Here is a 17362-nt window from a genome sequence, read left to right as displayed (position 1 = left end):
ACAAGTCTTAAAAGCATGGTCCACCTGTGAGAGTTTTACTTTCTCAGCATCATTGAAATACTCATTTATCAACCAGTCGCTGAGATTAAGCTCTTCCAACTCTTTTGGTGGCGGGAAAGTACTGAAATTCAACCCCATCACCAGGGCAAATTCTCCCATGCCGGATTTACAAGACTTCGACCCCAAGAAGAAATGCACCTCATCTTCGTTGTTGCTGGCGATTTTCCTCAACAGCAGTTGATGCACCAAGACTCTAGAGAAATTAAACTCCGAAGCCAAAAAGAACTGCTTGAAAGGGAATTCCTTAGCCCTTTCAAGTAGCCTAAGCTCCACAAACCTAGTATTAATGTGATTTAAAGTGTTACTACCCCAATATGTCACTCGACCAAGAAAGTGATCACTGAACGGAACAAGCAACTTAGGCATCTACAACAACACATGAAAAAAAATTGGTAAGAAAACAAAATGTTAAACAGAATCAAAAAAAAATTCATCAAAACAATGAAATAAGTTGTCATCGAGCTCTATCGAGCAATAATCGAGCTGCAACATACCCTATCGAGCAACTATCAAGAAACTATCGAGTCTATCGAGCAATATCAATAACCTAAATCTATGAAGACTATCGAGCCAATGTCGAGCCTATCGAGCTAAGCAAAATATGTCTACATAAATAACCATCGAGCTATAATCAAGGCTAATATTGAACCATTATCGAACCTATCGAGCCCTTGTAATCTAATACCACAGATCCATTGAACCTACTATCGAACCATTATCGAACCTATCGAGCCCTTTTTATCTAATACCACAGATCCATCGAGCTCCTATCGATCCACCATCGAACCGTTCAAACTACCCTATCGAGCCTACTATCGAACCATAATCGAGCCTATCGAGCTAGTTTCATGTATTGCCATAGATTAATCGAGCTTCTATCGAACCTATCGAGCTACTGGTTCAAACCCAAAAAAAACGACAGACCTAAGAACTGCCATACCCATTCCATACCACCAGATTCAAAGGGATCAAAACAACAATAATGAGAATATGGGTTCAAAAATTTACCTTAATGAGAATATGGGTTCGATTGACGGGTTCGACGCTGTGGGTTTAGAGCTTCGTTGTCAATGTTGGTTTGACGAGTTTAGGTGGCTGACTTCAGAGAAGAGAAAGGGAGAGGGTGGGATCGATTCTGGGTTTTGTTTTTTGAGATTTGCCTTCGGTTTGGGTTTGGGTTTCGAGGAGGAAGGGATTGAGAGAAATAGAGAGATAGAGAGAGTGTGAGAGAGTTTGGGGGGGGGGGGGGGGGATTTTGGGTGGGAAAAAATGAGATGAGTATTTTTGGTACTTGGTAAAAATTTAGCACCAATTTGAAAAACTAATTAGTGTTGGTATTATTTAGTAATTATACACAATATTATGCATAAATAGTAAAATTTCCCTTTGAAAATCTAATTAGTGCTGGTATTATTTAGTAATTATACACACTATTATGCATAAATAGTGAAATTTCCCCAATAAATATGAAAAAACCCCAAGTATATAAGCCCACCATAATAAAAGCCTATGGGCTAAAACCCAGCCCAAAGCTCAAGATTTATAGTTTAAGAGCCCAACCCTTTTTCTGAGTATTAGCCCATTATAGGACAGTTGGAATAGTAATAATATTCACGTCGTCCGTCCGAGCTCAGAAAATGAGCGCAGTTCCCACCTGTCTCACTGTCACTGCAAATTGGCTATTTTCTTCTTCTTCGTCCAAATCGCAGAAGTCAGCTAATCTTCACTTTCAGCACTCTTTCAGATTCTGTGGAACTCATCAACTTCTCCGCCGTAACGCATCACCGACCTTAACTTTGACTCGTTGCTCAACCCACCTTCTCAGCAAGGTCGAATTCTCCATGGCCGAGTCCGATTCAAGGTCCGATCTTTTTTCTAACAAAATTCTTTGAATGAAATGAAATTATTCGAGTTTTTCAATATATTTTCTTCTGTTAGCTTCAGCACTGGGATCCAAGATTCTCGGAATATTCTCGATTGCCGATGAGAAAATTCTTTAATTTTGATCAGTATTTTACGCTTTTTTCCCCTTATATTTTGGTTTATTCTGAAATTTGGCCCTTTATATTCGTTTTTGAAATTTTTATATTATAGTTTAATTCGTATTTGTTACCAATGCAGCTGCGATAATATTCCTGCTTATGCTGAAATCGTTGTGGTGCGTCATGGTGAAACGGAGTGGAATCACGACGGAAGAATTCAGGTCTTTTTATCACTCAGTGGCTGAAATTGTTTTGAAAAAATTATTAATATAAGCTTCGTATATCGGTGAATTTTTAAATGAAGAACGTGTGTAATTTGCAATATGTGCATAAAAATATATTTTTTCAAGTCCAAAATTCTTGTCTTAGTTCTTTTGTTTGAAGTTTGATTATATGGAAATGTACATTCTCGCATGCTATTTCCAAATGTCACTTGAGCATAATAATCTAAATGTGAAAGTCAAAAAAAGAAAAAAGAAAAAAAAACAAGCTTGAAGTATCTTATAGGAGCAGACCTATGCAGAACATGAGTTCTTGTGATGGCTGCTTAAGGTTGCCACTAGACACCCCAAATGGGATTTCACCACAGTCTACGTGTTGGTTATATTAAAATTATGTGTAAAAATTTAGTCATTAAAAAGTAACGCCGCAGTACGAGCTACACTATTTATGAACCAGCATGCTTATGTTTGAAATGTGAGACCAGAAATAAATCTTCCTCTGATAAGCTCAGACTGTAACTGTTTTTTGAATAATATTTTGACTATATACTTTCCTTTAGGCTTCTATTGAGCAATAACATCAGGCAGGCATAGCCTACTTGTTAGTTGTTACTTTCCATGTAACTTCATAAAATGAAGGCTAGTATGGTTTGGGTATTTGTGTTTTCCTGTCTGATATGTTTCTCTTGAAGACTCATCCTGATATCTGCTTTTTTTCTTTTTTCATTCAGTATCTTCTATATCTTCTTCAGAATTCTGATTTTTTTTTCGCTCATTCTGGTCAAGATTTTCTATTTTAATCCTAAAATTTTTAACTCAAACAGGGTCATTTGGATATTGATTTGAATGATGCTGGGAGAGAGCAAGCAGCTGCAGTAAGCTCACAATTTTTTTTATAATGCTAGCTGAAAAATTCAATTGACTAGTTCAAAATCTGCTAAGTTGGGTTTTGTACTTATCCATAGATTGTACATGTCTTTTGCTTTCTTAAGGTGGCTGAAAGATTATCGAAGGAGCCTAAAATCTCAGTTGTGTACAGTTCTGACTTAAAGAGAGCTCTTGTTACTGCAGAGACTATCGCAGCCATATGTGGTGGATTAGAGGTATTAATCCATATCAACTGTCACGTCTAAAATTCATGATGATGCCTTAATTATTTATTTCTTGACACAAGGAAATATGACTAGCTTTAATTTTTTTACTTTATACTAAATAATGGAGCTTGTTGCAAATTGTATGATTCCTCTACAATCCATTTGCTTGTAGCTAATGAGACCAAACATCTTTGATCAATAATCTGGAATAGACTGAAAATCATTCAAAGCTAACGCTCATCTATACTTTGGATAATTACCAGATTATATAGGTATTAAAATAGTTCTTGTCCTTTTTTTTAAGACTTATTTTGCTGGACATGAATTCAGGTTATTAAAGATCCTGATTTACGAGAAAGGCATTTAGGGGATCTTCAAGGTAAAGTATATAGTGATGCTGCCAAAGCCTGTCCTGAGGCGTACAAGGCCTTTATATCTCCAAGGAAAGACCAAGAAATTCCTGTAAGTACTCCTTCCATTACTGGAATTCCTTTGATTCAGGGTGAAATTGATTTGATTTTGTACAGCATTTAAGTTTCTCTTAAGTGACAAAGGGCATTACCAGAGAATGTTGAGGGGCAATGGTAAAATCATCCAGGCAGGGTGTATCATTCTTCTCTAATAAGCATGCTATATGGACCTACATTAGGTCTTATCACTTACCATGTTGAAGATACTGTAGAATTATGATATGGCTAGATATTTGGATGAGTGTTGTTTCTACTTGTCAAGGCAGTATTCAGGCACTTTATTCTGGAATCATAACTAGGTTTTAATCAAGAACCATTAATATATAAGTTATTTATCTCAATCTAATGCTGAAAAATGAGGAACGAGAATTGTGTCCAACTGTAGTCCCCTATCAGGTATCTCTGAGGCTAAGAGCAGGTAACAGGTTGAGCTTGTTTGAGTATTGCCTCAGGCTAGCCTGAGGAAGAACTCTGGTGCTCATTGTATAGCGAGTGTAACTTCATCTGAGATACAAATTTTGAATGGTGATAATCCTAACCGAAAATTCTCACATTACTACAAATCCACCTGCTTTACCCGCAGCTCCTCTTCAACAACTGTCTGTTGAGAGGACAAACCAAGTATTTACTATACATCTTTTTTAAATCCCGGACAGGCAAACTAATACAACGAATCTAATAAGGGCATGTTCCATCAATACTTGAAGATTGTTTAACTGGCTACCTGCTTAACTACATAGAAAATGAGGACGGAATCTGTGGCCCATATGACTAGATTTTGTGACCTAAGTCTTAATGGGTACTTTGCCCTTCCAGCTTACTTTGGGGGATGTATAATAGAGGATTTCTTATTACTTGTACTTTAGTCTTTTTGTTTAAAAAAAAACGTACTGACTTTGCCTGCCACGTGGTGTGTTTAGCACAGAATAAGTGTTCTTGACTTCAATTCCAATATAAGCTTATAAAACCCATTGGAATTAATTGATGTTTTGGAATGTCTTTCGTTGTACATACATGAAGGGTGGGGGTGAAAGTCGTGATCAACTCTTTGTACGCTGTACTTCTGCGTTAGAGAGAATAGGTAGAAAGCATAAAGGTATGTTATGTCATATATATATTTTAATTTTTTGCGACTTTACCATTGTGCATTTGCAACTTCGGTTCAACCCAGTTCTAAATTGTTACAAGTGAAAAGAATCCTATGCTCTTTCATTTTTTTTATTTATATAATTACTCACTACACCGCAGCATACACAGCTCTTCCTATATATCATAGAATAGCTTCACACCTCCAACTTGACCCTTGAGAAGTTCCATATATACTCATAGAACTCTAAGAACAATGCTAAGCATGACTATGACTAGTGGTAATTATTTCTACTGTTTTTTAACTTGCTAGGAATTATCATGTATAACTGTCCAATTCTTAATATATGGATCTCGGAGTTATGTGAACTTGCAACTGTTTAAAAAGAAGAAAAAAGAAAAAGGAAAAAAACTAGTGATCCATAGCATCATTGTCCTTGGAGTTTAACTGCTACATTTGTACATATTCACGTGATAGTTAGCCACAATCTAGAAAGTAGTATTCCATTCGATACCCTTTGGGTAGAGAATGACAGGTAGCAAATAAGTAAACTTTTATGTCTATTTCAGGAGAGCGAGTAGTTGTGGTCACTCATGGAGGCGTGATCAGATCGCTGTACAAGAGGGCTTGCCCAAACGAGAAGACTGGACCGAAGGTCCTTAATACTTCTGTCAATGTGTTTCACTTGTCTGATGGGGACAAATGGACCTTACAGGTCCGGGGTGATGTCTCTCATCTCAACCAAACAGGTTATCTCGAATCGGGTTTTGGTGGGGACAAAAATTCTGGTTAGTTAAGTGCTATTATTAGTACACTATGCCATTTTGTAATAACCAGTTCAAACACATGGAGAAGATTCAGAGTACTGGAAAGTGTAGGAAAGAGTACTGGACACCATTTTAAGCAATTCTTTCATCCAACTTTGGGGATGAGACTGAACCACCTTTTATGCGCCGCTAATGTTGTTATATTTAAAATTATCATATACTAAGATAAGATGTACCTAAAATGCTTTTTAATGCAATATTATTTATCCTCCTCCAGTGTATAATATATTTTTTTAATTCTTTATTTGAATCAATAGTTTGTTGGGCTGATCTATACAATTCTATCCTTTAGATTAAAATAGAAATATATGATATTCTTTACCTGAAGTGTGTTGCAGATTTGTTTCAGAGTAGTAAAAAGGTAAAATTTATTATTACTAGATGAAACTTTGTTTTTTTTTTTTTTAACTGAAAGCAATGTAGCTCTCGTCACTGTAATTTTCCTTTTGTTATACATAACATAATCATTGCTCTTTGATTTTAAGTTTTCTGTCACCATTATTTCTTACCTCACAAGACTTAACAACTGTGGAAAGAGTTGGTATAAGGTGATTGTCAACTGCATCTATCTCACTCTCAGTTTAATTTCAGATCCAAAAATAAACAGTAGAGTGACTATTCCCAACCTCGTGTCCCTTTTCATCGCTATAAACATTATTTGGGTTTTCTTTTTTAGAAAATAAACTTTGTAATGATGTGATTAAATTTTAGTAGTTGGACTGGAAAATAGACAGATAACTAAAACAAATGATTTGGGTCCCAAATTTGGTGTCATAAATCTCTATCACTGCCCTTATTCTTCAGTTACTCGGTATTAGTAGTTATCATGATTAGCCTAATTATATGTGATTTTTTTGAAAGATTAACGCAGACTGTTAGCCTAATTCAAAACCAAATCATCCCAAATTGAAAACTCAACGTAGATTGTCTTAAAACACGTCGTTGTACCATAAATACCCATCAACTGCTTTGATTCTAATGTTAGACACAGAGAATTGATAACATTAAAAAAATGAAAGAAAAATAAAAACTCCTAATAATGGGTACTTTTTCACTTTTCTTGAGTTTCCAATTTTTATCTGAAAATATGGATTTTTTATTTTCTTCTTTTGCAGCTTTTGATGATTTGGAATATTGGACAAAGAACCATAGTGGCATGGACAGTGGCCACCAGAGCCAGGTAAGCATGCGCGTGCGTCATAGATGATGTGGGGGCTTACTCGTGTAAATTTGGCGGGTATTTATTTGGACTTAGAATTTTTTTTTTTAATGCATATATTTATAGGGTATATATAAATGTATACGCTATATACATATTCTCATTTGGTTTTGATATGGAAGATCAAGTTCTTCTGTGTTTTACTTAACTTTATTCGAAGAGAACTTTTTGACTTTCTCTTAATGATTCCCTTTTGACTTGTGATAAAGAAAACAAAATTATTCCAACATCTTGATTGCTTGAATAATGATTTACTTTTTTTTTTTTTCTTTTTTTCCTTTTTTGATTGGTCAAGAATTAATATTAATAATGAATATAAATTGGAAATAAATCTAAATGTTAAGGCATTATCCTCACGGTGGTGGCAGACAAATTAGAATGAAAGTCGAATATCTACATAAACTAATTAAAAAAAGAAGAAGATCATTACAATATTTTTATATTGATTTTATAAATAAAATAAGAGCAATTTTATTAATGTTGATTGAACCATCTCTATACATTGCTTCGTTCAACAGGTCCATTGTATCTTCATGGCTCCAACCAAATATATATTTTTTTCTTTTTTGGTGCTATAAATAAATAACATTAATTTGTGAGGATATAGCATAGAGATTTGTATGTTCTCGTGACCCCTTTACCTTTAATTTGGTGTAAAACCAATAAGTTGGCATGTGAATTAACTCAATAGAAAGTCAAAATCAGGGTTAAAAGTGGCTTAAACTTCTGCAATATCACACTTACATACACACACATATTTATATATATACACAACAAAATACATTTAAGTGTGAAACTTCAAACTATTTGACTACGTGGGTCGTACATGAAATTACGAGATTTTACTAGATCCAACAAATAATAATATATCAGTCTACCTAAACAAAAAAAAGTAAACATAAATAAAAATCTTTGGTATAATGAAATTCATTGAATGAGAGAGTACATGTACTTTTGAGTATAAAACACATTCATTTTTCTTATTGTAATGCCCCCTACCCTAAGACATGTAGAAATAGTTGCTTTCATTATCCAAAACATATCAAACGGTGGAGCAAAGGCCAACAAACAACATCAAAACGATTAATAAATTCATATTTTTTTGTCTTTAATTATTACGTTTAACATTTCAAAAAAAAAAAAAAAAAAGAATTATTAACGTTTAATAATTTGGTTAAAAGGGCTGAGCTGGTTATGTTCATAGATAATCTCATACTAGTACTTTTAATGGAGCTTAGGATACTACAATAACACACTTAGGTAATGTTTGGTTATTCAAGTGTTTAGTTTGTATTTTATCATTGGAATAACTTTTTGAATAGGAATTCTAATTCCATTAAACTAGTTATTTAGGTTTACTAAATTAAATGACTTGAAAAGTCATTCCATTCCATTACAATTTTTGTTGTAGCATATATGGCACTCTAGGACTGTTTACATTAATATATATATATATATGGTCATGGAAGAGTTTTGATAAAAAACAAATATTATAATATATATTTATATCATATCCATATCCATGAGTTAGAAAGAAAAAAACTATAAACTCTGCACAATTAACATTTTTTATTTTCCTTTTTTGTGTAATGATTATTTGTTATTTTATTATATTAAGAAGATGTAATTTTATTATTTTAATTTTTTAATAATCAAATATAATAAAATTCAATAAAGTTATAACATCTTTCTATTAATAAAAAAAAATCGATTCAGACAAGCACATTGTTTAAAGTAATAATAACATTATTTCTTTTTATAAATTTTTTATATATTGAGTATTAATAATTAGAATTTTATTATTATTTATTTGTTTAATTTGTATATAAGGGTAATTTAGTATTTTGGTATATAATAAAAACTAACATTACAAAATAATAGTAATTTGATAAAAAAAATTATTCATTATATAAGAGTAAGAGTAATTTGGTCAAAATAATGTTAATTTATATATAGTATATCAAACATAGTAATTATTATTTGATCACTCATTCTAAACTCTACCAAATAAAAGAAAGAAAATTTCATTTCATTCAATTCATATTCTTTTTACCATTACTATTTCTATTTTTATTTTGTAATCAAACGTCACCTTAGAGCAAGTCCAACCATGAACACCAAAATGATGTTGAACCAACATCAAAATGAGAGAATTTTAACACTATATTTTTTTCCAATCCAACCACAACACTAAAAATTACCCCAGAAAATATATCCTGCATTATTATATTCCCCACAAAATACACATATTATTATATTATTTTATTTAATAAAATAAAATATATTTATAATTATAAAATATTAATATAAAACACTAAACTAAAAAATATGTCGTAGTATACAGTGCCACATCAATAATATTCTGGTACTGTTCATCTCCACTATTTTAGTGTCCCATTTAACGTTCCATTGGATTGTTATTTGGTGCAGAATCAACAAAATATATATATATATATAGTATTTTGCTCCTAGATAAGCCCTTATGACAAAAAGTAAATACATATATAATGTAAATATATATATATATATATATATGAAAGTTATATGTGACATAAACACAAATATAGGATTTGATAAAGTTATTAGATGAGACAAATATACTAGTAATTTTTTTCAAATATAATAACAAAATTAAATTTGTTTGAATAATTTGTGTCAAGTATTTAGTTAAGTAATTAAAAAGCATAATGAAAATATCATTCTAACAGCATAATTAATCAATCTACCATTGATAATTTAGTTCTTTTGAATTATTTAGGATAATTTAATTGTATAAATAAAATTTAGGATAATTTTTCCCCATTTAATCTCAAAATATTAGTAAGATTTATATATATATATATATAATTTTGAATCTGATTTATTATGATAGAATGATCAACATACTATTTTTTGTTTCTCATGATCATGTGTTTCTTAATTTAATCTAATACCTAATATACTCTTGATTGACAGACTATTAATATATATGACTAAAACATGTGATAAAATAATATAATAATATAATCTGAATGAATAGTCGTATTCAAATGGACTTCGTGGGTACAAGAACACAAGCATATATATATATATATAGATATAGCCTATAAAACTTGATTATAATTAATTAAAAGTGGTGTGAAAATATAGGGATTTATACATAAGAATATATATATATATAGAGAGAGAGAGAGAGAGAGAGAGATAGATGGATGTGAAATAATGGAGTTAATAGGGTTTGGGTGGAGGTGGGCTGTGGGGGGTGAATTATTATGAGCAACGCATTTTGGGATTTGGGTGCGGAGCAAGATTATTATTATTATTATTATTATTTGTTCGTGCCAAGATGATGATCATCATCATCAACTAATTCTTTCTTTCTAGTGTTCCCCACTTCCATTATATATATATATATTTTCCCATCAATTTTTTTACGGATTATTTAATTAATTCTACCTATTTTCTTTTTTTGGAACTTCTCTCTAATTAAAACGTATTTTTAAACAAATCAATAATATTGCTATTTTAATTGCCATTAAAAGCAGCTGTCAACTGATTCTTTGAGTTTATATATATATATATATATATATCTTGTAGTAGTCGATGGTGATTAAGTTTTCATTTATATAATTTTAGTTGCACTCTTTTTGTTATAACTAAAAATATACTTGATTGTAATCACAATAAATTATCTTCTTCTTTTTTTTAGATGAAAAGTTTTAGTCAATAATTTTTTTAATTTTAACTCTATGTTGTGATTAAGGTATTAGTTTTTTTTTTTTTTAATTTTAAAGTGGTAACTGGTAACACTCAAATATATGAGAATACTCTAAAATAGTACATGTACTACTCATGCAATGAAAAAAAAAAAGAGTAAAAAGAGGTAAGTGGAAGACAAAGGCAAATGGGTCTCTCTTCCACCGGCCAAAACAGACAAAATCTATGATGCCAATTCATGAGATATCAGTACTCCTTATTCTCTAACCATCTTAAATATTATTACTATTTTCATAAAAATAATAATAAATAAATATTTTGAATTTATATATATTATACAACGTAATGAAGAAAATATATTGTTAATACATAAGTGAAAGACGTTATATTGAAACCCAAGACGTCAAATACGTGATTTCCAAGCCTATAATAAATGTCTTAATAATAATAAACAAAATAAATAATAGGTATTATATATTTTCCATTCCTCTGCATTACCAAAACATTTAATCTTCTTTTTATTATATTGTATCTTTATTACTTGATTATATATATATATATATCCTCCCTTCCTTGCTATATAATTGTTAGTATGAATTTAAAATCTACTGACCAACATTGATGACATTTTGTTCGAAATATATTTTTGGTCAATTAGTCTGATAAGGCTTCCATATATTTTCTTGTGGGAGAAACTCTCTCTCTCTCTCTCTCTCTCTATATATATATATATATATATTTATTTAATATTTTAATGTTTCTCAAAATTAAATGATTCTGATATATATATATAGGTAATTAAAATGAAGAAGTCAATGTCACGAACCTCTCTGTATTTATTGATTACTTGCCTACAATTTCATGTGACTTAAGGTTAGCTATTAGCTCCTTCTCTTATGTAAATATATATAAATTCAGCAAGTATAATAAAGTCATATTAATTAATTGGTAAGTATAGGTAGGTTTATTGGTACAGATTACAGATAGCAACCTTATTTTATTTTATTGTCAACCCCATTTGGTTTATATATATATATACTCATTCGTATTAATATAGTACTAAATAGTGTACAATTTGTCTCATGTAAATATATATACATTGTGGTGGTTACTAACTTGTTAGTACATGTACGTGAACATATATATATATAGACAATCCATAAATATAAAACCTATACATGTAATGTTAAAAATTATGTGAATAGTGTAGAAGTAATAACTTAAGAAGTAGTGTCATAAAACATGCATGGAAATATATATATATATACTATATATAATCAACATGGATTGTCTTTTAATAGGGTCGACCATATTTAATGTTTGTTTGGTCATTTGTTTGTCGTTTAATGCTTGTAAAAATTCGATATATATATACCTATAACATTATGTATATATATATATATGTCATAATTTAATACATTATTAATCCCATCCTTCCCAAAAAAAATGAAAACCAACCAATAAAGGATTCTCTCTATAGCCAATAGACTCTAATAAATTAGTACTTAATTTATGTTTCTATTAATTACAATTATTTTTCCTCTATGCTACATATCACATGTGTAAGAAGTTAGCTCCCAAATCTCAAAAAGAAGAAGAAGAAGTTAGCTCCCATTTGTCATAAGTCGATTCAAGAAGGGGACAGAAAGAAAACACAAGTCACTTTCACATATATAAATCTAATATGTATTATTGGCACTTTATTTAATAAATTTTCTTTTTTAAATGCAACTATTCTAGGCTACCAATATACAATTTTTTTTTTTGGTTTTTGTTACCTATATTTAATCAAAATTCTAATTTGGATCTTTTGTTTGAGAATTTTTTTTAAAAGTTCTTGTATTTCGTAATTTGCTTGAAAATAGTTACCTGCTCGAATTTGGACAAACTTTTTTTAAGTAAGCCCAATATACCTTCATATATTATGACTTAATTATTTTAATTTTGTATTTTAATATTTTATAAAAATAAAATCATATAAAATTATATTAAAAATTTAAACAAATAAATCTAATATTTACAAACTAAATTTAACTCAAATTAAACATCAAACTTGAAAAAAAAAATTAATTTTTAATTACGTTAAACTAAATTAAATTTAAACAAAAAATTAAATTAAATTATTAAAATCTAATCCAAACATTCATAAAAAAAATTTAAACTATATTCATAAATTAATCCAACAAACGAAGAACCCAACAACCCGACTCACGTCGAAGCTTATCCCCGTTGATGGGCGAGTACCACTGCCTGGAGTCCTCCAAGCACCACCTCTATCGAGCCCATGAAGCAATAGGATTGTGTCACCGAATCCACCGAGTTCCACCTTTATCGGCCCAATGTTACCTAAATTCACCAAGCTCAATCTTTATCAAATCCAAATACATGCGAACCCATCCCTCACCAAACCCGCCCTCAACCTCCATTGACTATTTTGAGGTCTATGAAGCTTGGTGTATATGAAGCTTTGAGAGGGAGGAGAAAATCAAAGCTTGGTGTAGATGATTTTGGCCCCTGTTGTAATCTTGACTTCCATCAAGGACGCTGACGGTTCTTTATGGATGTTGCTGATGTTGTGGGGTTTGATTGCGATGTAAATTATTCACATGCACCCCAATTCTAGTTGTATGTGACCTCAACACGTAACTCCCAGACAGTTGGGGTTGTCTTGTTGGTCTATGTTCCTGGCGTGCCCCCAATGGGACCTCCCGTTCACCCCTGTACTCGAGTCGAGCACGATGGATCCTATCTAGGCTTCCACTTCTAGCACTTTGAGAAGGCCTCTGAGATGCTCTCTCCCCAACTCGGTTTCTGCTGGAAGCTTGTTGGAGTACACCCCTAGCTGGAGAAGGATGTCTAATTGGTAATGGAGGATGCTTGATTGGAGATGGTGGCGACCTCTCATTATTTGGTTGTGCAAGTTCAGGGTTATTATTATTCCTGGTAATACCTAGGTTATCATTCCGAGCTGCTGGGGGAGCTCGGTTATTTCCAAGGTCTACGAGATCCCTGGCTGGGTTGTTCGTGGCAGGGTTTCGTGATGACACCTGTAACGCCCTACTACCTTAGAGTCGTTACCAAGTGAGTTTAAAAATGTGCAATCACTCGCTAATCGAGGCTTTTAAAGCAAAAGTGTAATTAAGTCATAAACAAAGTAGAAATTTTAGAAATAACTCTATTTCTTTGAAAATCATAAAAGTTTAACACATGGGATTCCAAAATACAGTTTAGAAATATTTACAACATATAAATACAACCAAATCAGCTAAACGACAAAATCTAGGTTTTATTACAACCATCTCCCAAAATCCACTGGCTGTGGCAGTCAGGCAGACCAAACATGTACACGCCGCCTCATGCTTGCTACACTCAAGGTTGGTTGACTTTCTCCTTGCCTTTACCTACACCACAGAGCATTCGTGAGCCGAAGCCCAGCAAGAAAACCCACAAACAGATAACATATGCAAAAATCAACACAAGCATATAAACAGGCCATCAATAGGCCAAACACATACGACCAAGCCAACCCAGGCGCTTTACTAGGCCCTGGGTTTGCGGTCTACACCGTGAGGATGTCCCAGGTATCCTTTAGGCTCCAGCCCTAGCAGCTCACACTCCACGTGCTCAATACAGCTCCCGACCCCTTGCCGTACACAGCCTTGCACTCAACGTGCCCAACGTCGTTCCCGGCTCCTGCCGACCTCGGCCTACACCGTTCCCGGCTCTTAGCTATCATTCACATAATTGCAGTCATAGCATAATAAACATATACTGAACACTAGCAAATTTAATCAAAGGGCTACACTCTGCAATTCAAACATATTGGGCTCAGCCCTGCATAATAAACATATAATGAACACTAGCAAATTTAATCAAAGGGCTACACTCTGCAATTCAAACATATTGGGCTCAGTCCTGCCGACCTCGGCCTACACCGTTCCCGGCTCTTAGCTATCATTCACATAATTGCAGTCATAGCATAATAAACATATACTGAACACTAGCAAATTTAATCAAAGGGCTACACTCTGCAATTCAAACATATTGGGCTCAGCCCTGCATACAAGCTCTATGGAAACAAAGGTTTTCTTACCTGAGTCCCGAGCTCTCCGAGCACCGCTATCCCGAGCACAGTCCTCTAACTTGAGCCTCGCCGAAACCCTAGTCACAACACATTAACAATATCCATCCATCAAGTTCTAATCCATTAAATAACTTTGAGCCATAACTCTAACCTCCGGGACCTTGAATTCTATCAATCCGGGTGATAAAATCCATCCCGAGCCTTAACCACTGAGTTCCCAAGCCTAAACACACTTAAAAACTCAAACTATCACTAAGAGTCGCGGCCCTACCCACAAGCGTCGCGGCTAGCCTCGAAACAGAGGCTAACACTTCCCTGCAACACACACCAGCCGCGGCGCGCATCACCAAGCGTCACGACGCGCCTCAAGCTTCTCGGCCTCCCATGGTCGCGTGCGCACACGGGCTGCGGCATGCCCCTCCTAGGGCCGCGACCCTAGCCTCCAACCCAGAAATCTTCATCCTTTTCCTGCATTTTCTTCAAACCAATTCACCCAAAGCCAGGCTAACAATAATTCCAGATAATCAACACAAAGATTCTAGCCTAGTTTCAACATCAAAACCTGCTCCAAAAACCCAACTAAAACACCTAAGAACATATCAAATTCTACTCACATGCATACCCTAAGAACATAGCTGAAATTCAAACATAATTCCCATAGTTAGAGCTTACCTTTGCTGAGTTATGCTTCTGAACTGGTTCCCCAAATGCCCAACTTTAGCTCCTTAACTCTAATTGTAACGACCCAAAATTACTAATAAGGCTTAAGGGCCTTGATTAGTGTGTCGGGAGGGCATAATTGGAGGTTAAGAGAATTAATGGTAAGAAAGCGTGAATATGGGTATTGAATAAGTATGCGGGCCCTTTTTGGCTGGTAAGGCATAATGGTAATCTTGGCCCGTTAGGGCATAAATGTGAATGTGTGTGATAATTGTTGAGACCACATTATTATGTGGATAGATGGATAAATATATGTGCGTGCAGGTGTGTGCGTTTGTAATTAGCGGCACGAGGCGATCCTAGGGAGCAGGTAGCGGGGAAAGTCACAACGGGGCTGAATAATTGACTTTGGATAAGTCAGGGATATTATAGGTATCAGGTAATTATTTAGACTATCGGGTTATGAAAATAAATATATGGATATATATTTGTGGTTAGGAAGTCTAGGTGGGAATGTTGGGGAATTTTACCATTTTGCCCTCGGGGACGTTTCCGGCACCCCAAGGCTCGGGATTGACTTAACGGGACAAAAGATAGACTTAGTTAAAACAGAAGCTAGTGGAAAGAAATATTAGACTGACTCTTATTCTCTCTCCCTCCTCTCTCTCAAGAAAACTAAGAAAAACACAAGGAAAATAGAGGAAATTTTGAGGATTTAGGCTGGGATTTCAGAGGATTTCAGTGGGGATTTAAAAATTTAGCTCAAGGATTATCCAAGGAACATTTAATCAAAGCCAAGGTGAGAATCAAACTGTGTTTTTGAGGTTAGAAACTCTGAGTTTTCTGAGTAGTGAGATAATTGTAATTTTGATGTTTAAGGTGGAATTGAAGCTAGAAACTTGGGAACTAGCTGGGATTCTGTTTAGAAAAGGGGTTCAGCTGAAAAGGTAAACTTTAATTTATGATTTAGAAGTTTAAATCTGAGTTTTGAATGGTTGGTTGTGGTGTTTGATGTTCTTGAGTTTCAGAGATTGAAACATGGATTGCAATGAGTTTTAGATTAGGTTTCCTGTTGAATCATGATGTTAAAGTTGTCTTAAAAGTGTTGGGAATGATTGATATGGAAATAGGGAGCTTTGGGATGGTTTTGGTTAAGGTTCAGAGGTTGAAAATGGTGGAAATTCTGGGTTCGACGGGAAGGGCCGCGGCTCTGTTCTAGAGCGCTGCGGCCCTAGCTTGCAAGGGAGCCAAGAAGGCTCGGCCAAAGGCAAGCGCCGCGGTGCCCAAAGCAAGGGCCGCGGCACGTGTCCCCTTCAGGTGTGGTGTTGGCTCTGTTTTGGAGAAGGGTCGTGGCTAAGCTTCAAGGGCCGTAGCCCTTGGTTGCACACATGAGTTTTTGAGGGTTTTAAGCACGAGAAGGTAGTCTAGTGTGCTCGGGATTGGTTTCACCACCGTGCTTGGTGGAATTCGGTTGCCCGGGAGTTAGTTTTATAACCAGAAACCTATATCCGAGTATTAATGGAATTCATTATCTTGGTTGTGACTAGGTGATAAGCTAGGGCTCAGGAATGGATCGTGCTCGGGGGTCGTCCCATCTAATTAAAGCATTTGGATTTAAGGTAAGAAAACTGCACCTGTGTATGTGGATAGGACGGGACTAAGTGTTCCCTATATTTGAATGTATTGTTATGTGATTGTGATACACCATGTGAATATGCTGGGACTAAGCGTTCCCTATAATGGTATGAATGTCATAAGGTGGTATTATGCCACAGGGACATGTGGTAACGGCCTAAGGGTGCCGAAATCCACACTTGCGCACAGGGCGCGGCTCAGACACTGGTATCCGAGGACAGCTTATTATGCACTGAGCTCGGTTTAAGCGGGCCGGAGTTAGTGGGTTAAATAGAGGGTGCGGCCTAAGTCGTCGGCCCTGGATATTATGTGGTATGAGTGTATTAT

The 17362-nt window shown here is 34.1% G+C and overlaps 1 protein-coding gene across 1 annotated transcript; it reads left to right on the top strand.

Annotated features, from left to right (window-relative positions):
- The first annotated feature begins 1641 nt into the window (after positions 1-1641).
- Positions 1642-5952, top strand: LOC133810923 (phosphoglycerate mutase-like protein 4). The gene is made up of 7 exons (XM_062246100.1): positions 1642-1921; positions 2182-2263; positions 3088-3138; positions 3256-3366; positions 3688-3819; positions 4848-4923; positions 5484-5952. The coding sequence occupies exons 1-7, from the start codon at positions 1698-1700 to the stop codon at positions 5705-5707; spliced, it is 900 nt and encodes a 299-aa protein (XP_062102084.1). The 5' UTR covers positions 1642-1697; the 3' UTR covers positions 5708-5952.
- The last annotated feature ends 11410 nt before the right edge of the window (positions 5953-17362 follow it).

The sequence above is a fragment of the Humulus lupulus genome, chromosome 1 (assembly GCF_963169125.1).
Source record: "Humulus lupulus chromosome 1, drHumLupu1.1, whole genome shotgun sequence".
In the NCBI taxonomy this organism is placed as follows: Eukaryota; Viridiplantae; Streptophyta; class Magnoliopsida; order Rosales; family Cannabaceae; genus Humulus; species Humulus lupulus.
The sequence above is the reverse complement of the archived record's forward strand: the minus strand, read 5'-3'. Positions and strand labels throughout refer to the sequence as shown.